Genomic DNA, 22,673 nt, shown 5'->3' with positions numbered 1-22,673 from the left:
CTGAGGATGAACGGACAGAGTCAGAAAGACACACTTTCCTTTTCTCTCTCATCCTCCCTGATTCTCTTCTCTCCTTCCCCCACCTGCCATCCCTCCTCTCACTCCTTGATTCTCTCTGTCCTTCCCTCCCTGTGTCTCACTCACTTCATCTTGGTGTTGGAGGGGTTGGCGCGGTGGGCCTGTTTCAGCCTCTCATACTCCTTGTAGCTGCGGTAGTACTGCTGGATCAGCACTGCCGCCCGCCGGCTCTGCTGGAACTTCTTCTGCTCGTAGTAGCTGCGGAACTTGCTCTGAATCAGAATGGCAGCTTGCGTCATCTTCTTATACAGGGCGTACTGTCAGGGAAAAGGAGAAAAGTTAGGTGCAATTACTCAGCAATCCACCTGTGTGGAAGAGTGTTTAAACTGACTCACCACATCTCACCTGTGAGGCACAGACATCCTGGTGCACACTGCACACGCGCACTAAGGGACACGCACTCACTGACCGAGGCTGCCAGAGTACGAGGCTGGGGCACAACTGATGTGCTGCGCTCCGATTACTTCCATTACAACATTTTCTAACCTGTTACACCTGTTCTGCTGTAATATCTGCTCCGGGTCAATGTGTATTCTGATCTGCTACTTCTGTGTCTCTCCTCCCTACCCCATCACTACTGCCGGGCTGTAAGGGGCTGTATGGATTACAGGGACTCCCAGAAGGTTCCCAGAAGGTCAAGGATTTGATTCTCCAGTGAGGACACTGCTGCTGTCTCCTTGATTAAGGTGTTATACCTTAAGCAAGCTGTATGAACTGTAGCTAGTGGGAGGAATTAACTTGCAGTGTATAGTATCGCCTCATACAGGGATAGGGGGTCGCTTCTCACAAATCTGCTCCACACCACAGAAACCAGGATCAGCTCTGACTTTGAGACTAATTCCGGGGCGCTGAGACAATACTAACAATTTTATGTGATTGAAACAAACACAGCTGTCAGTGAAAAGACACAGGAGGTGCAGTGAGCGTGTGGGAGCGAGGGACCTGAGCAACTGGAGACAGCCACTGAGAACAAGCAAGCAGCGATACAGGTTAGACTTTACCTTCAGTGCTATCCATGTTAGCTAGCAGAGAGAGAGAGAAAGACAGGGTGTGTTAGTGTGGGTTAGTCACGGAGAGGTAAGCTGTTAGCAAGCACAAAAAGCGCACACACACACAAACAGCAGAAGTCACACTGAGAGACACACTGATTCTGTACACTAAAGCACTAACACTGACACACTGAGTGATAATACTAACACACTCACACTGAAACATTGACTGATATACTGATGCTCTCTCACTGACACACTAATATACTGACACACTCTCATTGACACACTGACTGATATACTGTCGCATTTCATCTCTGAGATACTGACGGACACACTGACTGAGATACTGACGGACTCTCATTGACACACTAATATACTGTCACATTTTATCTCACTGACACACTGACTGATATACTGTCGCATTTCATCTCACTGACACACTGACTGATATACTGATGCACTCTCACTGACACACTGACTGATATACTGATGCAGTCTCACTGACACACTGACTGATATACTGATGCACTCTCAATGACACACTGAGTGATATACTGACGCACTCTCACTGACACACTGACTGATATACTGACGCACTCTCACTGACACACTGACTGATATACTGATGCACTCTCACTGACACACTGACTGATATACTGTCGCATTTCATCTCACTGACACACTGAGTGAGATACTGACGGACTCTCACTGACACACTGATATATAGTACTGACACACTCTAAATAACACACTGAATAATATACCGATATACTCTGACACACTGAGGGACTGTTACACTGACACACTCTCACTGACACATTGAGGGACTGACACACTGAGGGACTGATATACTCATGCATGGACACTGACTTGCAGAACTAAAGAGACCCAGGGATTCAATTATCCCCCTTCCAAGTAGGAGCTGCCTTGAATCTTGCCCAGACACTGGCCAGAGCACCTCCACTAAGAATGACCCCTGCCTGCTGCTTGCTGTTCAGGTGGAGAATGGACAGGGGGCGCTGTGCAGACCTCTGCCCCTACCTGTTTGTACTTCCTGTAGCACCTCTGAATGACTGCGGCCGCCATGTCCTGCTGCTCTTTCAGCCTGCGACCCTGACAGAGGGAAAAGAGAGATGGAGGGACAGACAGGGAGAAAGGGACAGAAAGAGAGTGAGGTAGATATGGAGGCAGGTGGAAGGAGAAAAAAAAGAAGGAAGAAGGAATGAACAATGTTTCGGCGAATACAGAGAATATAGCTGTGTTCATGAAGCCATGCTATATGCTATAGTGTGCAGGAGTATACTGTACAGTTTACTGGTGTATATACAGTAAAGTACAGGAGCGTGTTTACACACTGTACTGGCAGAGTATGTGTATAATTGTATTGTATATTACAGTATCTATTATCCCAGTACCTTGTAGCGGCGGAAGGCGGTCTGGATGATCCTCGCTGCCTCATACAGCTCACGCTGCTCATGGTCAGACAGCGTGAGCAGGGCGAACTCACGCTCCATCCTCCCATTGGCTGAGGCGTTGAGAAACTCTGCCCATGCTGCACTGCTGGGGGGGCGGAGTCTCTGTAAAGCCAAAGCACTCAAGGGAGAGGGGGGGCGACTGAGGGGAGGTGTTGGGCAGGCACACCTAAAGCAGAAGAGAGGGACAGGGGAGGGAAGAGAGACAGGGGAGAGAAGGGAGAGGAAAGAAGAGACAGGGAGGGGAGGGGTGTGATGAAGTGAGAGAAGAAGGCACAGTGAGATGGAGTGCAAGAGAGGAAAGGAAGAGAAGAAGTGACATTCTTATGATAACATCCCTTTCGGTACACAAGAGCAATGATTTATATTCTTCCTACTGTTTTCTGCTTTTCCATCTCATCTTTTTGCTCAATACAATCAAAAAAGCCCTCGTCATCATCAGAACACAGAACATACTGATCACACCCCAGTCCTGAGCACTCCAGTCATAGAGCCTGGCCTTCCTGGGCTTTCAACTCGGCCAGTTATTTTGGACAGGGTGTCCAATGTGTTACTTGTCCCCGTGACAGGGGACGGGGTGTCCAGTGTGTCACCTTTCCCACTGTGACAGGGGACAGGTGTCCAGTGGTCACCTGTCTCGCTGCGACAGGGGATGCGGTGTCCAGTGTTTTTAACCTGTCCCCATGACAGGGAACGGGTGTCCATTGTGTTACCTGTCCCGCTGTGACAGGGAAGGCATGGTGTCCACTGTGTCCAGGTAGCGGGCCAGCCAGGGCATGGTGTCATGGATGGCGGGATTCTCCCTCCTCTCGCGCAGCGGTGACTCGGAGGGCGAGAACTCATCCTGCTTGATGTGCTCTGGCGTGGCTTCAATGATCTGCTCTGCTAGCGTCACCATGTCAACCTGAGGGACAGTCGAGGGTGCACCTTTGAGGCAGGAACCCCCGTTGTGTAACCCTGAATGTGAAACTCTACTCAGCAGAACAGAACAGAACAGAATCTGCATCCCATGTCCTGCTGGGCAAGATCCAGCAATAAGAAATCCCAGGTTAAACTGTTGCCATGGGGCAGTGTTTGGTACAAGGATCCTGGCCAGACTTGAAAATCAGATCGACAAGCCAGCTAAGGCCAGCAGAAATGTTGGGGAACCTGGGGGACCTCCTGTACACCACGTACCTGCAGCACCTCCACTGAGGGCAGGTAGCCCTCGTTCTCAGCGTTCTCGCTGTAGTTCAGCAGTTCGGCCTCCAGGGGGTCGTGCGAGGCAGGGGGGAACCCGGAAGGCGGCTGGGAGTCCAGCTCATAATCCATGAGGAAGGAGGGGTCCCCCGAGCTGCAGCGCAGCCCCGAGTCCCCGGCTTCAGCGGCCTGGTCGTGGGGCAGGTCCCAGGGTTCGGGCAGGGAGAGGGGGAGGGCGAGGGTGGGAGATGGGGACGGGGAGGAAGGGGACAGGGAGGGGGAGGTGTCCATGGCTGTGTCCTGGGGGAGGGAGCTGCTGGAGTAAGCCGAGCTGGGGGAGGGGGAGGGCGGGTCGCTGGGGGATGGGACACTGCTGGAAGAACTGAGCCCTGAGGGAGAGACAGGGAGGCAGAGAGGGGCAGAAAGAGGACACTGTTATCAGTATGAGAGGCAACAGATTTCAGCTTGATAGAAACAAATTCGAGCACTGGCACGATACACTCAGGTACAAGAGCTCACTAAGGAATGCCTAGTGAAGACACAGTCAGAGCCTCATCAGTCTGAACAGCAATGGCTCCTGTCTAGACTCTGTCACCCGGACCCACTGTGAACCGGGGTCCCCAAGTGAGCAATTAGCAGGGCTGGGTGGGCTAGAGTCAGCCAGAGGCTAACAGCTTGTGATACAACAGCGCCCCCCTGTGGGTGATTGGGTCCCTACAAACTCACAGTTAGTCTGTGAAGGGTGCGGGGCTCACTGCAGTCAGCTCACCTTCCCTGTCAGGCTCTGTGCAGAGTCCCAGGGTGAGTGATCTGACAGGGGGTGTCAGAGGAGGGTGTGCACAGTCCTCACTCTCCTGTCAGGCTCTGTGCAGAGTCCCAGGGTGAGTGATCTGACAGGGGGTGTCAGAGGAGGGTGTGCACAGTCCTCACTCTCCTGTCAGGCTCTGTGCAGAGTCCCAGGGTGAGTGATCTGACAGGGGGTGTCAGAGGAGGGTGTGCACAGTTCTCACTCTCCTGTCAGGCTCTGTGCAGAGTCCCAGGGTGAGTGATCTGACAGGGGGTGTCAGAGGAGGGTGTGCACAGTCCTCACTCTCCTGTCAGGCTCTGTGCAGAGTCCCAGGGTGAGTGATCTGACAGGGGGTGTCAGAGGAGGGTGTGCACAGGGTCTCACTCTCACCACACGGGACATAATGCCGGGCTAATTGAATTAAAAATGACAAATTCCAGGTTGTAATATATATATATTTTGTAAATATATAAAACCCAGAAATAGTGAGATTCCAAACACAATTTAACACAATGTTTGAAAACTTAATTTACAGTAATGCAGTGCATATATACTGTACATCTATAAATCCATTACCAGTATCAGGGCTGGTGGATAGAGGCGAGGGGGTCTGCAGCTCCTCAGTAGCTGTGCTCCACAGTGAATTCTGGGGTTCAGTACCCCCTGATGCCCCCTGCTGTCGGTGCAGCTCCTCCAGGCAACAAGCAAGCCGTGTGTGACCCCGGGACCGTGCCACCGCCAAGGGCAGCCGACCTAGTGAATCTGGGATCCCCAGAGCCAGGCTGTTCCAGCGGTACAGCAACACTGCTGCCCCCTGGTGGCCTAGAGCACAGGCCCACATCTAAAAGAGAGGGAGAAGGAAATCCTAATTATAATAATTGCTTACACTTATATAGCGCTTTTCTGGACACTCCACTCAAAGTACTTTACAGGTAATTGGGACTCTCCTACACCACCACCAATGTGCAGCCCCACCTAGATGATGCGACGGCAGCCATGGTGCGACAGAACGCTCACCACACATCAGCTCTCAGTGGGGAGGAGAACAGAGTAATGAAGCCAATTTATAGAGGGGGATTATTAGGAGGCCATGATTGGTAAGGGCCAATGGGAAATTTGGCCAGGAAAGAGGGAAAAAGCAATTTAGTGTACTTAGTGTGGAGTGTCACCATTACAGTACAGTCTGTTAGAGCTCACTGTGTCAGTGTTTAGTACAGAGTTATAGATCACTGTGTCAGTGATACAGTACAGTGCTATAGCTCACTGTGTCGCCATTACAATACAGTCTCTTAGAGCTCACTGTGTCAGTGTAGAAGTACAGTTATTGATCAGTGTCAGTGACACAGTACAGTGTTATAGCTCTCTGTGTCACCATTACAGTAGTGTTATAGCTCACTGTATCAGTGTTACAGTACAGTGTTATAGCTCACTGTGTCGGTGATAAAGTACAGTCTGTTATAGCTCAGTGTTAAGTGTTACAGTAGTGTCTATTAGAGCTCACTGTGTCACTGTGTCACTGTAACAAACATTCGTTTGTTAAAGCCCAGTGTCAGTGATGCAGTAGTGTCACTGTCACCATTACAGTACAGTCTGTTAGAGCTCAGTGTCAGTGTTATAGATCACTGTCAGTGATACAGTACAGTATGTTAGAGCTCAGCATCAGTGATAAAGTACAGTGTTATAGTTCACCGCGTTAGTGTTACAGTACAGTGTTATAGCTCACTGTGTCAGTGATACAGTACAGTGTTATAGCTCACTGTGTTAGTGTTACAGTACAGTGTTATAGCTCACTGTGTCAGTGATATAGTACAGAGTGATAGCTCCCTGTGTCAGTGTTACAGTACAGAGTTTTGGATCTCTCTGTGCACTCTGTCACTGTTACAGTACAGTGTTTTTTAATTCAGTTCAATTCAAGATGCTTTATTGGCATGACCAATGAGTAAAATCAGTGTTGCCAAAGCAAAACAAATACAATTAACATAAAACAAGAATCTACAGACATTTACAGACATTTACAATAAAGACACAATCATAAGATATATACATATAAACATGGAGCATTATTGGGAGACAGGCTCACTGTTCCTCAGGTTATGACAGGAGGTAATATACTGGGCTGCCAGTTCAACTGAGTTCCCTCCTCCCTCTCCCAGTAGGATTGGGACTTGTGATTCTGGCAGGTATGGGAATTCTGGGATTAGATTTGTAAATGTTTGTCTAATCCCAGAATATTTGTCACAGTGCAGTAGGAAGTACACCTCTGTCTCTATTTCTCCCCGCTGGCAGTGGGAGCACAGCCTGTCCTCTCTGGGCAGCCAGGTCTGCCTGTGTTGCCCAGTTTCTATGGCCAGGCTGTGGTCACTGAACCTGTACTTCGTCAGGGTCTGTTTTTTTTGCCGTTACTTATGTTGGTCAAATATTTGGCTAGTGTGTATTGTTTATTTAGAATTCTGTAGCATTCCAGTTTATGTTGTGTTTGTGTGCGAGATATTGCCGTTTGATCTGTGCTGTGATATGGTTGATTCTGAGTTGTGGTTCTCTAGCAGTGCTGTCCTGAGGCTGGCTGGTGTTGGTGTTGCTCGGGTCAGTGATCCTCAGGACCAGCTGGCTCAGAGGGCTCTTTGTTGGGCTTAGCTCTTGGCTCAGCAGGGCCTTGTGGTGGTAGGAACATTGATCGCTGTTTTTTAAGTGTAGCCAATACTTTATTAACCTCATCTGTATGTTTATTAATCATGGGTATTGGCCTAATTTGGCCCTGCACCTGTTGTTAGGTGTTTTTCTCTGCACATGGAGGATGTTTCTATAGATCTCCATGCGTACAGTTTCTGTGGGGTGTTTGTCCCATTTAATGTAATCCTGGTCTGTGAGGGGACCCACACTTCACTGCCATATAGGGCATTGGGTTGGATTACACCTTAAATATTTGGAGCCAGATTCTTGTTGGTGGGTTGATGTTGAAAAGCCTCCTTCTTAATGCGTAGAAAGCCCTGAGTGCATTCTCCCTCAGTGGCTTCACTGGCAGGTCAAAACTCCCAGAAGAGCTGATGGTGAATCGAGGTATATGTAGCTGGATGTGTGCTTCAATGTGTTGTTGTTGAGTGTGAATTGGTACTTGTTTTCCAGAGGTCTGGCTTTTTTCCTGGAAAACCATCACTCTGGTCTTGTCCAAATTGACTGTCAGTACCCAGGTCAGAAAGTACTGCTCCAGCAGTGCCAGGCTCTGCTGCAGCCCATATTCTGTGGGCGACAGTAGGACCAAGTCATCTGCATAGAGCTGGAACTTGATCTCTGTGTCATGTAGTGTGAGACCAGGAGCTGCAGACTGTTCCAACATTCCTGCTAACTCTTTGATATAGATATTGAACAGTGTTGGGCTCAGGCTGCAGCCCTGTCTCACCCCTTGGGTGAAGAATTCTGTCCTTTAGATAAAAAACAAGTGTTTTTTATCTCTCTGTACGCTGTGCCAGTCTTACAGTACAGTGTTTTTTATCTCTGTGCACTGTGTCAGTCTTACAGTACAGTGTTTTTTATCTCTGTGCGCTGTGTCAGTCTTACAGTCCAGTGTTTTTTATCTCTGTGCAGTGTGTCAGTCTTACAGTCCAGTGTTTTTTATCTCTCGGTGCGCTGTGTCAGTCTTACAGTACACTGTTTTATATCTCTCGGTGCGCTGTGTCAGTCTTACAGTACAGTGTTTTATATCTCTCGGTGCGCTGTGTCAGTCTTACAGTACAGTGTTCTTTATCTCTCGGTGCGCTGTGTTAGGGCAGTGTGACAGCAGAGGTGTGAATTACCAAGGGGGTGCAAGAGAAGTGGTCGACATTGAGAGGGTCCACTTCCTGCTCCAGATCCAGACTGTCTGAGTTCACACTCCTGCACAGAGGGAGGGAGAGAATTACACTGTTACCAGATACATATACATTAGCACTGACACACAGAGAAAAGCTCACAGTAAGATGTACAAACAACTCAAGACAACACAACTACCACTTCTGTGTCACCACTTTCCTCAACGCACTGCCTCATCCCTCCATCTGTCTCTCTCCATGCAGTTTCCTCCTCTTATGATGCCTTTTTCCATCTCTTCCTTGGTTTACTCTTCCCTCACTCCTCACCATCGCTCCCATTTCTCCAACCAGTTGCTCACTCTGCCCTCCCTCCCCCTCCCTCTCTCCTCACCTCCAGTGAATGAGCGTGTGTATGAGCTGCTCGTATCCCTGCGCGGCGGCCAGGTGGAGCAGGGTCATCCCACGGTGAGTGACTGAGTGCACCAGTCCTGCAGGCCGCACCCACTGCCGGCCCCCAGCCATCATCTGCTCGCACAGCGCCACGATCCGCTGCTCGAAGGACTGCGAGGACTGGAGAGAGAGGGGGCAGGGGAGAGAGAGGAGAGAGGGAGTGGGCGAGAGGGAGACAGGGGGAGAGCGAGGAGAGGGAGGAAGAGAAGAAGAGAGAGAAGGGGAGGGAACCATCAAGTATAATTGTTACAAAATGCAAATATGACACAGAGAGAGGGAGAAACAGATGGGGGAGAGCTGGAGACACCACACTGCCACTGCCACAGAGACAGGCAGGATGTAGAGAGACACAAGAGACATCACTCCTTTCTTCTCTCTCTCCACGCTGGGTTAGGTAGGGTCTCATATTCTCCCACTGAACTGCCCCGATTCGGAAACATTACATACGCCCTCATTTATTCCTCCCATCCCCCGACTTCCCTCTGTGGCATCTGTCCTGTCCCTCATCCTTTTAATCCCTCTGCAAGTACCTCTGACGCACTGGGGCGTTTTGGAAAGTGAGAGAAGGACAGAGACGAGATGGCAAGGCAGGGAGAGAGAGAATGGAAGAGGAGAGAGGGAGGGAGAGATGGCGGGGGCTGAGTTATTAAAGGATTTAAAGGTTTAAATTAGCCTGTGGGCAGGTGAGTGTGACGCGCAGACACCGACCTCCCTCCCATTTTAATACCCCAGCTGGACAGATGGCCGAAACACACAGGGCCTCACACGCAAGGCCCTGCTAACTGACGCTAGACTGACAGAGGGAAGGAGAGAGAGGGGGTGAGAATGTGCTAATTTGTGACGTTCAGTACTATTCTATTCTTATACACAGCATGATACAGGGTAGAACTATGATGCACTCGAAATGCAGTACACTTTGCAATGTTATTGCATAATGAAATATACAATACTATGTTGTACTGTAATGTGCTATGCATGCTATGCTTTCTCTGCAATACTACAAGTCATTGCATCACTATACTTTTAGCAGGCCCTCCGAGAGTTTAGAAGAAGCCTGGGCCATTTTACTGTGTGAGGCCCCCTCATTGTTTGGGAAGAGCGGTAAAAAAATATTTGAATGTAAAGAATGGCACGGAAGACTGGGAAGATTAAGGGAGGCTTTTTGAAACTTCTAAAGAATGGTAGATTCAGCACTGAAAGGGGACGTTTTTCACAGCTGTGGACTTTAGTCGAGAAGCACAGTATATGGTAAAAGTTCCAAATTCAAATCAAGTCAGGAAACACAGCCAAAGGGTTAAAGTAGAGGACCATGGTCCCTTGGCTGAGGTGAGGCCCAGGCCAAAGCTGGCCCCCCTCTCTAAGGTCCTGACTTTTAGAATTACCATTGCTCTCTGCTGTAGCTTATAACGGCATGCGAACCACAACCTACAATACTTCTCATGCTATATTATAGTGCAACTAATCTACACTATGAAACACTGTTCTAACACATATTCTACACTGTACTATACAGTTCTATGCAATGCCTATTGCAGTCTATTGTGCCTAGTTTCTGTGATTTAATGTATGACACTGTACTATGCTACACGGCACTGAACCTGTCTCTTGTATAGCAGTGGGCGATACACTAAGCCACACTGTCCTATGTTGTACCTCACTCTTTACCCTGTATTGAGCAGCAGCAAGTACCACACAGTACCTGGGCGTGCGCAGTGCTCTGCGGCTGTGTGGCGCTCTGTGGCTGGGCGGCCTGCCGGGTCATCTGCTGCTGCTGATGTTGTTGCTGCTGCTGCTGTGAGGCGGTCATCTCGGCCATCCTCTTCTCCATCTGCTCCAGCCGCTCCAGGATGGACATGCGGAACTGGTTATCTGGAATACAGCGCAGATAGCAACATCACTCTCCCCCTCGCTCGGAGGATAACCCCAGCCCAGGAGGCTGTGGGTCAGTACTGGGGAAACCGCAGTCGCACTGGTGCTAGTGACCTCTGGTCGGGATGGACTGAAGCCTTCACAGTCAACTTGTTTAAGTCTCAGGGGGTGACATACAGTACAGGTGTGCAACTCTTCACCCCCAACCTTAGACATTATCATAAGCCCAGCTCCACCCCAAACACAGGCTGCATGCAGTGTGTACATGGTGTGTGCCGGCTGTATGCAGAGTGAGAACAGTCTGTGAAGGCTTGTCAGAGTGAGAACAGTCTGTGTAGGCTCTGTGTAGTGTGTGTACAGTCTTTGAAGGCTGTTAACAGTGTGTGTACGCTGTGTGCAGCGTGTGTATGGTGTGTGCCGGCTGTGTGCAGTCTGTGAAGGCTTGTGCAGAGTGAGAACAGTCCGTGCAGGCTGTGTGCAGTGTGTGAAGGTTGTGTGCAGTGTGTGTACGGTCTGTGAAGGCTTGTGCAGAGTGAGAACAGTCCGTGCAGGCTGTGTGCAGTGTGTGAAGGTTGTGTGCAGTGTGTGTACAGTCTGTGAAGGCTTGTGCAGAGTGAGGACAGTCCATGCAGGCTCTGTGCAGTGTGTGTACAGTCTGTGAAGGCTTGTGCAGAGTGAGGACAGTCCATGCAGGCTCTGTGCAGTGCGTGTGCAGGCTGAGTGCAGTGTGAAGAGTTAACGCAGGGCAGTAGGGAATGCATCACTGTCTGACTGACAGAGCCCAGATTAGCAACACACACTGAACCAGCGCTGAGCCCCTCTCTTCCTCTCTCCCTGCCTCTTCCCCCTCTCCTGCCTTCCTCACGCTCTTTCTCACATGGAAAATATTTGCCCTGCCCCTGCAGGCCTTGGCTTCCTTCCGATGTCATACCAGGGTGGTGACAAGGGCACTGGGGTGCACAATCAGGGGGGTGTGGGGGCAACATGGGCAGTGTTTGTGTGAATAGGGGTTTATTTAGAGTGAGAGTGTCGAGACTGAATCCGGCTGGGGGGAGGTGGCTGTTAAGAGTGTATCTGTGTGGTATTAAGAATGAAGGGGGGGTCTTAATAGTGAAGCTAGGGGGTATTAGGAAACTTTTTTGACTTGACAATAGCACTACTGATTCATCACAAATGGAAATAGTGCAATAAGTGAACCATGCTGAACTACAGTAATTCTGTCCTGAGCAACTTGAACATTTACAGATTCTATTTCTATTGGTTTCTATTGAAACATTACAATAAATCTATCAGTTGCAATTTCTAATATTAAAATTATTCTTATTAAAAACGCCGTAGTCATCTTTATACTGTTGTATACTGCACTCTACCATACATAAAGTACTGTAGTCCAATGGCCGCACTGTAGTAATTACTGTGCGTCTTTACCACAATGTACTGTATTACTCATATTTTTTACACTTTATATTTTACATAACCTTTAGATCTGTAGGGACCATAAAGACACTCAGTCCAGCTCATCTGTATCTTCACATTCACACTCATCACCATCAGATCTATAGATACTATAGAGAGACACAGGCATACACACTCAAAAGTTTCAATTCCTACCTACAGTATCCTTTTCCAGCTCCATTCTTTGTAACAGATAATCTTGCAGGTGAAACTGAAATTCCCTCTAACAGGTGGCAGTCTTTATCTCTTTTTATTGCACTGGATTTTATAATGAAGCTTATCTCAACAAGGCAGGTTTGATTTGAATCAGGCTTGAGAAGAAAAGCAGATCTGGGACACACTCCCCAGATTTTCAGAAGTCCCACAAACAAAAAACAAGAACTTCACCTCATCATATCCTGACTCCCTCGTCTCCACCCCTCCCCTTGGTCTCTCTCCGTCGTTCTGTTGCTCCACACTCTTCTGAGAACAAGTCAACTGTGTCCCATTTCCACAATGCCCATAAAATGCTCCTAAAATTCCCCAAAACTGAACTTTTTCCTTTTGCGGCAAAACTGGTTGGTTCCAGATTCTATGATTTGGAGTTCGTCCCGTTTTCAGAAACACAATCTGGTGTCGCTGCTGGAATTAGCAATAAGATGGATAAGAAAAATTCTTCTTCAAGGAGAAAGGGAAAAAGGTCCGGGAAACAGGAAAGTCACACACACCTGCGTCCATCCCTCTTGGCAATTCCTGGAACACCTGAGCCTCAGTCATGAGACAATGAGCGGTTATCACTAGCTGATTCCCCGCAGACACCTCATCCAAAGAACAGCAGGGATGAAAGAGGCCAGGGAGAACAACAAACAGTAAGAAGGGAAAGAAGGAAAGGAGAGAGGTGAAAAAATCAAGGAGAAAACGGGAAACCAAAGAAAGCGGATGGAGCTATGCTGTGCAGAGATAAGCCAAGATGAGCTGAGCTGATCCAATATGATCTGAGGAGAGCAGAGATGAGCAGTCTTGAGATAATTAAGCTGAGAAGAGATGAGCTGTGCTGAAATGAGCTGTACTGAGAAGAGATGATCTTTGCTGAGATGAGGTGAGCTGTGCTGAACTGAGCTGTGCCGAGATGATCTGTGCCAAGAAGAGATGAGATGAACTGTGCTGAGCTGAGATGTGGTGAGCTGAGAGGAGATGAGCTGAGCTGAGCTGAGAAGAGAAGAGCTGAGAAGAGATGAGCTGAACTCTGCTGAGACGAAATGAGCTGTACTGAGAGAGATTATCTGTGCTGAGATGTGATGTACTTAGAAGAGATGAGCTGTGCTGTGCTGAGATGAGCTGTGCAGAGATAGTTGTATGGAGAAGAGATGAGCAGTGCTCTGCTGAGATGAGCAGTGCTGTGCGGAGATAATTGTATCGAGAAGAGATGACCTGTACCAAGAAGAGATGAGCTGCGCTCAGATGATGTGTGCTAAGAAGAGATGATCTGTGCTGAGATGAGCTGAGCCGTGAGGACAAGAACTGTGTTGGGAAAAGACGAGCTCAGAAGTGGTCCTTTGCAGCAGCACTGCTGTCCCGCACTGATACTTTGCCCCTACTGCCGATGGCTGCTGAAGCCATTCAAACACAGCGCAGGAAACTCACACACCTCATCTCTTCACAGCTTTGCAGGGAGAACAACACAATCTGCCGTTCTGACGCCAGACAGAGACAGAGCCAAAGGGAGGGGGACAGGATTCACCGTCCAGAATATCCTTCCCAAGGAGAAGCAAGAAGACAAGGGGTGTTGATGTCCCTGCGAGAAGACAGGAGGAATGGCTCCAAGAACCACTGGGACAAAACCATCTGTTCAAACTTGCCAGCGGACTATGACTTCCAGTCTGTTCCTTCACACATAAAAGTTAACGTGCTGTGGAAAACGCTTCCGAAGAGACACCCACAGGAATTGAACTTCCCATCTCCCTGTTTGGATTCTTGGGCTACTACGCTGTCCTAACTGCCTCAGACACTCTGCGAAACTCCCGCAGGTTTTCCAATTGCTGCCTCATGTGTCTGAGCAACTGCGTCTGATTGGGAAAGTAAGAAGGGGCCGAGAGAGAGACAGAGAGAGCGAGGGAGCGGGGGAGAGGAGGGGGCATTGTGACGCCCTGAGCACATGGCCAAAACAACAGTGAGAGAGAGACAGAGGGGAGGGGTGCAGAGGAAGGAGGGAGTCAATCTTCCTGGTAGGAGGAGCGAGAAAAAGAGAGGGAGGGAAGAGGGAGCTGGAGACAGACGAGGGATCGCCGAGCGAAAGAGAGAAGGTGACAGAATCGTCTGGGCTAGGAAAGGCAGGACTGTCCTCAGCAGGGATGCACTTTGCTGCATTATGACAAAACTAATCTGGACAGATGCCACACACCCCCTTCTGGACTGGACGTCCTGTGTCTGGAGTTTAAATAGGTTTAGCTACCCAGCCAGGAATAGCAACAGGTCAGGCTGGGCAGCCTAACAACACTGTCACACTAGTGTCATTAACTTCACTGACACTCACTGATAAACACATACAAAAATACACTCTCACACCCTGACACACTGATATACTCTCACACTGACACACTCTGTGTAATGTGTTTTGTTACCTGTGTGTACTGTGAACTGCATGTGCCTGTACTGTGTGTCTTTACTATGAACTGTTTGTGTCTGCACTGTGCACTGTGTGTGCCTGTACTGTGCACTGCCTGTGCCTGTGCCTGTGCCTGTGCCCTGTATAGTGTGTGTTACACTGTGTGAGTCTGTCTGTGCTCACTGTGACTGTGTGCCTGTAACTGGATCCAACTGGTCTCCCTGCACCAGGGGAGTGATGACAGTAAGAGGCAGCTACTGGACATTAATAATCACCAGGGGGAGGGGGAGCTGTATGAGGTTTTGGCAGTGGGATTCTGGTACAGAACAAACCCAGGATGAGTGATGAGCCTTGGAAAAATACCCCTCCTCCTGGGAGCACTTGGCTCTGACAGACTATTCTGTGTCCCAGCACACTGTCACGCACTCCTTCAGAGCTGGCTAAAGTCCACTGAGATCAGGGTACACAGTATAGTGCAGCAAAGCCACTGAGATCAAGGCACAAATACAGTACAGGGTCCAGTAAATACATGGTACAGTGCAGTACAATCCCATGAGATCAGAGAATCAACACGGTACAGATCAGTAAAGCAACTGAGATCAGGACATAAACACAGTACAGTGCAGTAATGCCCACTGAGATCTGAGTAAATACACAGCACAGTAAAGCCCACTAAGCTCAGGGTGTACAGGGTCCAGTAAGCCACTGGGATCAGAGTAAATACATGGTACAGTGCAGTACAATCCACTGAGATCAGAGAATCAACACGGTACAGTGCAGTAAAGCAACTGAGATCAGGGTAGAATCACAGTACAATTCAGTAAAGCCCACTGAGATCAAAGTAAATACACAGGACAGTACAGTAAAGCCACTGAGATTGGGGTAAAAACACAGTACAGTGCAGTAAAGCCCACTGATAAGATAAGAGTATTATTTACTGAGATCACATTATCAAGATCTCAGTGGATTGTACTGTACTGTACCGTGAGCGTTCTGGTGCACTATGGGTGCCATCCAATCATCGAGGTGGATGCTGCACATTGGTGGTGGTGGAGGGGAGTCCCCATTACCTGTAAAGTGCTTTGAGTGGAGTGTCCAGAAAAGCACTATATAAGTGTAAGCAATAATAATAATAATAATAATAATAATAATAATAATAATAATAATTATTATTATTATTATTATTATTATTATTATTATTATTATTATTATTATTATTATCATCATCAAAACAGTAAAGTGCAGGCAGGAAAGCCCACTGGGATTGCGGTAAAGTAAAAGTATAGTGCAGTAAAGCCCAGTGAGATCAGCATAATAGTACAGTAAAGCCCTGTGAAATGAGTGTAAAAGAAGAGCAGAGTTCAGTAAAATCCAGTGAGATCAGGGCAAGAGTACAGTAAACTGCAGCAAAGCCCTGTGAAACGAGGGGAAAAGTGCAGTAAAGCACAGTGAGAACAGGGTAAAAGCACAATAAAGTGCAGTAAAGCCCAATGAAATCATGGTAAAAATACAGTAAAGCACAATCAAATCACAGTCAAAGCACAATCAAATCACAGTCAAAGCACAATGAAGTGTAGAAATCCCCAGTGAAATGAGGGTAAAAGAACAGTACAGAGAGTTCAGAGAGAAAAGATAAAAGCCTGGGAGGCGAGGAAGGGTTAAGACAGAGCTGGAGAGACAGTTGGAAACAAAAAGCAGCTTAAAATAACCCCCCTGCGCAGGTCCAGGAATCCACCGCTTATCTCTCGGCTTTACGGAGTTTCCATGCGGAGGAGGGGAGCTCGAGGTGGGGGGGGGGGGGTTGTCGGGCCAAGACTTTAATCTTCCAGACCTCGTCCAACATTTCCACTCCCTCATTGAACTAAATCTAGAACTGGAGCTGTCGGGAGGGAGAGAGGAGAGAGTGGAGAACAGGGGAAGGAAAGAGGAGAAGGAGGGAGAGGGAGAAGACAGTAGAGAGCAGAGGGGTGGAAGAGAGGAGTGAGGAGTAAGGGGAGAGGAGAGAGGACAGGGGGTAGAGAGCGGACCTTTGGATTCCCTGATCACAGACCAGGAACAACTCGACAAACTCCAGGCTCTCTGTGACCAAGATTGGAGTCAACAATGAAATACTGAGCTGCAAGTCCTGCTGTAACTTTTCAACCTCGTCTTGAGCCTGTGTTACCCTCGGGTCTGGATCGCCCCAAATAGACAAGTGCAGACAGACTAACCCCAATAACTACCAGGGTGACTGTGTGAAAAGTAACCAGGGGAAGGTGTAGCTCCTGCAGCTCCTGGCCCAACTGCTGGCCCAGTAGCTCTATTGTGATTGTGAGTGGTCCAACATTGTTCACTGATCACTATCAATGAGCTATCAGAGTTGTGGGAACAGTCTGAGCTCCTGGCCCAACACTGATCAATATCTCTGTCATTGAGCTAACACCCTACACCTCAAAGAGAACAAGTTCCTGCTCTATACCAATGACCCTCTCCTTTGGCTACAACAGAGCCTGGCGCTGCAGGAGCAGTACTGTCAGACATGAGCAATCTGGATAAGACTTAAATCCAGAGACAAGAGTTTTTCAGAGAATGCCAGATCTCAGGAAAACAGATACCACTACACACTGAATAACAACATATTGGAACTAAAGATCATTGGTGTAAAGATCAGTTCATCGGGGAGTTTTGACCTGGCAGTAAGGGCACTGAAGAAGACATGTAGGGCTCTCTATGTCATGAGGAGGCAGCTCTACAATATCAACACCCCCTCAGAAATCTGGCTCTAAATATTTGAAAGTGTAATCTTACCCATTGCCCTGTATGGCAGTGAATTGTATCATCCAATCACAGACCAGAATTACACTAAACGGGACAAACACCCCACAGAAGTCAGTAAAAACTTCGTCTGCACAAAAAAACACCAAACAATGCACCCTGAGCTAAGTTAGGGCAATACTAATTGTTAATCAACATACAGAAAACAGCAATAGAATATTGCTAAACACCACAGATCTGAGTTAACCAAAACCACCACATCACACAACACTTTCTCACACATGGGGACACGCACACCAACACAAATTAGATCACTAAAGCGCCCTTAAAAGATAAAACACACTGGCTTTGTATCTGACAAGGTAGGAAGACAACAAGGAGAAACAGATCTGATGAGGTACAGTTTCAGTGACCATAGCCTGGCCACAGAAACTGGACACAGACAGACCTGGCTGCCCAGAGAGGACAGGCTCAGTGACCACACCCTAGCCACAGAAACTGGACACAGACAGACCTGGCTCCCCAGAGTGGACAGGCTCATTGACCACAGCATGGACACAGAAACTAGACACAGCCAGACAAACTGGCTGTCCAGAGGGCAGGCTCAGTGACCACAGCCTAGGCATAGAAACTGGACACAGGCAGGCCTGACTGCCAAGAGAGGACAGGCTGTGCAACTAATGCCAGCAGGGAGCAGCAGAGACAGAAATGCACTTTCTGCTGCACTGTGAGAAATACTCTGGGATTAGACAAACATTCTTCCCTAAAATAACAAATCTAATCCCAGAATTCCCAATCCTGCCAAAATCAGAATAGCTTCCAACCCCACTGGGGGAGGAAACGTAATAGAGTTCCTCAGTGAGTGATCTCCTGTCACAGCCTGAGAAACAGTGTGAAACTCAATAATATTTTATTACCCTGAATGTTTTTAAACATTCATTTAATTAAAAAGTGTGTGTTAGCATGTCTCAGTGCTTCTCAGTGTGTATCTTCCTGTCTCACTATCTCTCAGTGCATCTTAACACCTCTCAGTATGTCTTGGTACATTCCATCATCTCAGTGTGTCAAGGCATGTCTCAGTGTCTCTCAATGTGCCTCAGCATGCCTCAGTGTCTCTAGGTGGGTCTCGGCATGCCTTAGTGTCCGCAATGCAGCTCAGTGTCTCAGCGTGTCTCAGTGTCTCTCAGTGTGTTTCAGCATGCCTCAGTGTCTCCCAGTGTGTTTCAGCATGCCTCAGCGTCCTCAGTGCGTCTCAGCATGCCTCAGTGTCTCTTGGTACATCTCAGCGTTTCTCTCAGTGACTCTCAGTGCATTTCAGTATGTCTCTCAGTGTCTCTCAGGGCTTCATAGTGTCCTTAGTGTGTCTCAGCATGCCTCTGTGTCTCCCTGTACATCTCAGCATTCCTCAGTGTCTCTCAGCATGTTTCACAATATCTCAGTAAGGGTCTCTAAACCCCCCTTGTGCACTCACAGTATATTTAATCCTTCCTGGGGTGGGGCGTAAGGGCAGTTAATCTGATTTCCCAGGGCTCTGATAATTTGCTCTAATTGAGCCTGATAGTCGGGCAAGCATAATGGCTGGTGTCCACAGCACTGCCAGCCAGCTCACTCACAAACAGACTGACGCACACACTACACTAATACACTCATACTCAAATATCCACACACATGTATGTGAACTGGCACGCTCTCAAGAGACCCACACACTGTCATGAAGGCTCCCCCACTCACACACACTTTTGTATTTCTACACTTGTTATTACCTCTCGGTTTTTTATGCATTTACTGCTCCAAATTCCACTGAAATGGAGCTGCCCAGGGGGTGAAAATAAATCTGCAGGAGAATTGCACAGGTCTCCCACACTTGAAATGGTGAACATGTTGAGGTGACATGAAGATCAACCTTATGCTAGAGTATGTGCCCTGCATGTTGCAAGACAGGCACAAGCTCTGCATTATTTTGCTGCTGCTGTGTTTGTGTCTGCTCTCTTTTCTGTTCGGTGTTGTGTCACACACATCTATGTGTGTTCTCTCACGCTTTCCAAGGAATTCCTTTACCTCTCTGCTCTCCCTCATGTCTCCCACAGCCAGTGGATGCCAGTCGTCTGTGTCTACGGCTGGGGTACTCACCGTCCAGGGAGAGCCAGTCGAGCTGGGAGCTGGGCAGGGCCCCGGAGTTGCGGGCGCGGTACTCGAACAGCACCGAGGACGAGAGGATGGTATTGTCCTGCCACACCTGGAGAGACACCAGGCCTGCCTCGTGGGCTGGGAGAGGCAGAGAGAGAGAGGAATAAGGACACAAGAACAGAAGTGAATAGATCTGCCTTGTCTGCCCCTCAGCTCACCCAGTGTGGGCACAGACACATCTTTGGGAGAAGGGTAAAGGAGTGGGGCGACTCTCGGTGGCTGTGGGTGCTATCTTTCTACCTTCAGCTGTTTCTTAAAAGAAGGCAGGGTATCGGATTCAACAAGGACTAGGCAGCTTGTTACGCACTCCCATCACCCTTTGAGTTAAGAAGTACCTCCTGTCCTCGCGTTTAAATGCACCTCCATGTCGTTTCCACTTGCACCCTCTAGTTTTAGTATTTTTATATGCCCAGTTTTCCAGCTGATGAAGCCCTCCACAGACACTTCTGAGAAAGGCGGGAGCACACTATGCAGTGAGCTAGTGTGTTCTGAGCCTGGCAGAGCTGAAGTTTAGACTTCTCTTTTTCACCAGATCTCCTCCTGAGAAAATCACTAGTTTGTAAGACAGAAGCCTGGAATGCTAAAGGAGATGTTACACCGTGCAGACCAGCAGAAATGGACCCATGACAATTTGCTTTAGCAGTGAAGAAACGGATCAGATGACTGATATACAGAACCTTTGGCAGCAGGGTATTTGGACAATGAGCCAGAAAACACTGACCCCTTGTGGCCCATATCTGTATGTTTCATAGCTGTATCAGTGCTCAGTAGACTTCTGACAATAATTTATAAAGCGCAGTGCTCAGGACAGCTCTGACAAACAGTTACACAGCACAGTGCTCAGTACAGTTCTGACACATAGTCACACAGCACAGTGCTCAGTAGAGCTCTGACACACTGAGTCACACAGTGCAGTGCTCAGGACAGCTCTGACACACAGTTACACAGTGCAGTGCTCAGGACAGCTCTGACACACTTGGTCACACAGTGCAGTGTTCTGTACAGCTTTGATGCACTGAGTCCAAACGGTCTTACCCGGGCAGTAGCAGCGCAGGACCCCTGGCTGTATTAGTGATGCTGGGACGGCGCTCTGATCGAACACACAGGAGTACTGACCCGACAGTTCAGTCCAGGGGCCAGTGATCAGAACCTTCACTCCCCCCTGCGGATGACACAGGGGTCAATATAGTGCAACTGAGACAGGGGGCCTGACAACTTAATGTGCACATGGCGGATAATACACACAATGCAACTAAACATAAATAACACTGGAAATTATAGGAAAGGCTGACAAGACCAATAAAAGACATGAAGATCAGCAGCAATGTCCTTGAAATCTCAAACACCTGCTAGTGGTAAACAGGAGCCTCCTGCAGCTGGAAAAACCTGGAATAGATCAGAGCACTGCACAATGGGAGTCTGCTCTAGTACAAAACACTCCTGAAGGCAAAACAGAAAATAAGCAAAATCGAAATTATTTATAATATTATAAGACTGATCAAAAAATTCATTTCTAAGCAGCTTCCTATGCACCAAAACCAAATCAATTTCCCAGCAGGCCTCACCTCAGGGTAGGACCACTCGGGGGAGAAGTCAGTGATGGCCACCAGGCGACGTGCAGATATTCCTGAACCAGCCGTGGGTGACAGTGCCAAGGAGGTCTGGTTGAGGAAGGAGAGGAAGGGGGCAGAGGAAGGCTGTGGAGTCTGGGACTGCTGCGATGGGACATACTGCCCCCCAGTGGATACCGTCGGTACTGCAGCTGCTGTGGTGCTGAAGGGGGATTCCAGGCTGAAGTTTGGGAATGGGATGTGGGGGTGAGTGAGCAGGGGGGCAACAGCAGCAGCAAAGGGAACAGCACTGACAGACCCTGAATCACAAGCAGATCCCTCCAGAATTTTGCTGATGCTCTTCAGCGATGAATTCGGAGATAAAGTCTGGAAACTGGCTATCGAAGGAGATCTCGAAGTGGTCTGTCAGTCCCAGCTGGCCATTTCCTGCGCTGCCAGCACCGCCAAAGCCGGCACCGGGCCCCAGGTTCTTCTGGATCATGGTATACAGCTCTGTATCCTCGCTGGGAGGTTCTGCTGTTATGCTCTCTGCCTCTGTCCTCTCCGGTTCCCTCTCCGCTCTCAAGTCTCTACTCAGTGTCTCCCTGCCCCTCCTCCTGCTTGCCCTCGTCGCCCGTAGTGTCCATGGGGTCTCCTCCCCCTCGTACCTCAAGACCGCGGGCGAGAAGGGGGACCCCTGCTCCTCCTTGACCTGGATGCCACCCTCGGGGGCGCTGTCCCCCTGCAGCCCCGCGCCCGGCGAGCTGGAGCTGCACTCGTCCTGCAGGAAGAACAGGCTGCCTTTGGGCTGCAGGAGCAGCAGTTCGGATGGAGGCCGCTGGTCCTGAGCAGGGCCGCTCCTCCGGCGAGGGATTCTGGGAGGGGCGGGGCGGGTCTGCCAGGGACGGCTCGCTCCTGTTGCCGTGGGGACCACGATCACGGGAGCGGGACGTCTCCCTCACTGCTGGTCCCCGGTCCCTGGCTCTCTGCCCCCGCCAGCCCCAGGGACAGGGGCAGGAGGGGTGGGGCGGTCAGCGTGGAGACTGGCTGGCCGTCCGGGGAGAGTGACAGCGAGAGGGGAGAGAGACGGGCGTGAGAGAGGTGGAGCAGAGAGAAGAGGGCGGGGCGCCCGCGTCTGGGAACTGGGGCTCTCTTCCTGCCTCGCCCTCCCTGCCCTTCCCAGTCTCGTCATCGTGCTCCGCAGCTGAGGAAGAGGAGGAGGAGGAGAGGGAGGAGAGGGAGGAGGGAGAGCTGGAGGGGGAGGCCGGCGAGAGGGCGAGCGCGAGGGAGCGGAACAGGAGGAGGCAGAGGGGGAGACAGGGGACAGGGACGAGGACGGAGGAGTGAAACTGGAAGGGACCGAGAGGGAGAGGGACAGCAAGTCTCGGGAGGCGGCTGTGCCCCCGTAGGTCTGTCCTCGCTTGGGGCTGTTGAGGAAGGAGTCGGGGTCGAAGGCAGGAGGGTGCAGGAAGTGGACGAGGATGAGGATGACGAGGAGGAGGAGGAGGTGGAGGAGGAGGAGGAGGAGTGG

The 22,673-nt window shown here is 49.4% G+C and overlaps 1 protein-coding gene across 1 annotated transcript in view; it reads right to left on the bottom strand.

The window, feature by feature from the left end:
• Positions 1-22,673, bottom strand: part of camta2 (calmodulin binding transcription activator 2) — a 45,520-nt gene that overhangs the window by 5,310 nt on the left and 17,537 nt on the right. Inside the window, 17 exon segments of the mRNA XM_069187650.1 lie at positions 145-335; positions 1,080-1,100; positions 2,112-2,183; positions 2,486-2,711; positions 3,256-3,446; positions 3,719-4,110; positions 5,085-5,349; positions 8,300-8,378; positions 8,685-8,863; positions 10,443-10,612; positions 19,536-19,670; positions 20,628-20,754; positions 21,158-21,565; positions 21,768-22,017; positions 22,187-22,446; positions 22,449-22,631; positions 22,633-22,672. Of these exon segments, the coding sequence (XP_069043751.1) occupies positions 145-335; positions 1,080-1,100; positions 2,112-2,183; positions 2,486-2,711; positions 3,256-3,446; positions 3,719-4,110; positions 5,085-5,349; positions 8,300-8,378; positions 8,685-8,863; positions 10,443-10,612; positions 19,536-19,670; positions 20,628-20,754; positions 21,158-21,565; positions 21,768-22,017; positions 22,187-22,446; positions 22,449-22,631; positions 22,633-22,672 (3,189 nt within the window).

The sequence above is a fragment of the Lepisosteus oculatus genome, chromosome 3, assembly GCF_040954835.1.
Source record: "Lepisosteus oculatus isolate fLepOcu1 chromosome 3, fLepOcu1.hap2, whole genome shotgun sequence".
Lineage (NCBI taxonomy): Eukaryota > Metazoa > Chordata > Actinopteri > Semionotiformes > Lepisosteidae > Lepisosteus > Lepisosteus oculatus.
Note: the sequence above shows the minus strand (reverse complement) of the source record. Positions and strands in the feature narration are given on the sequence as shown.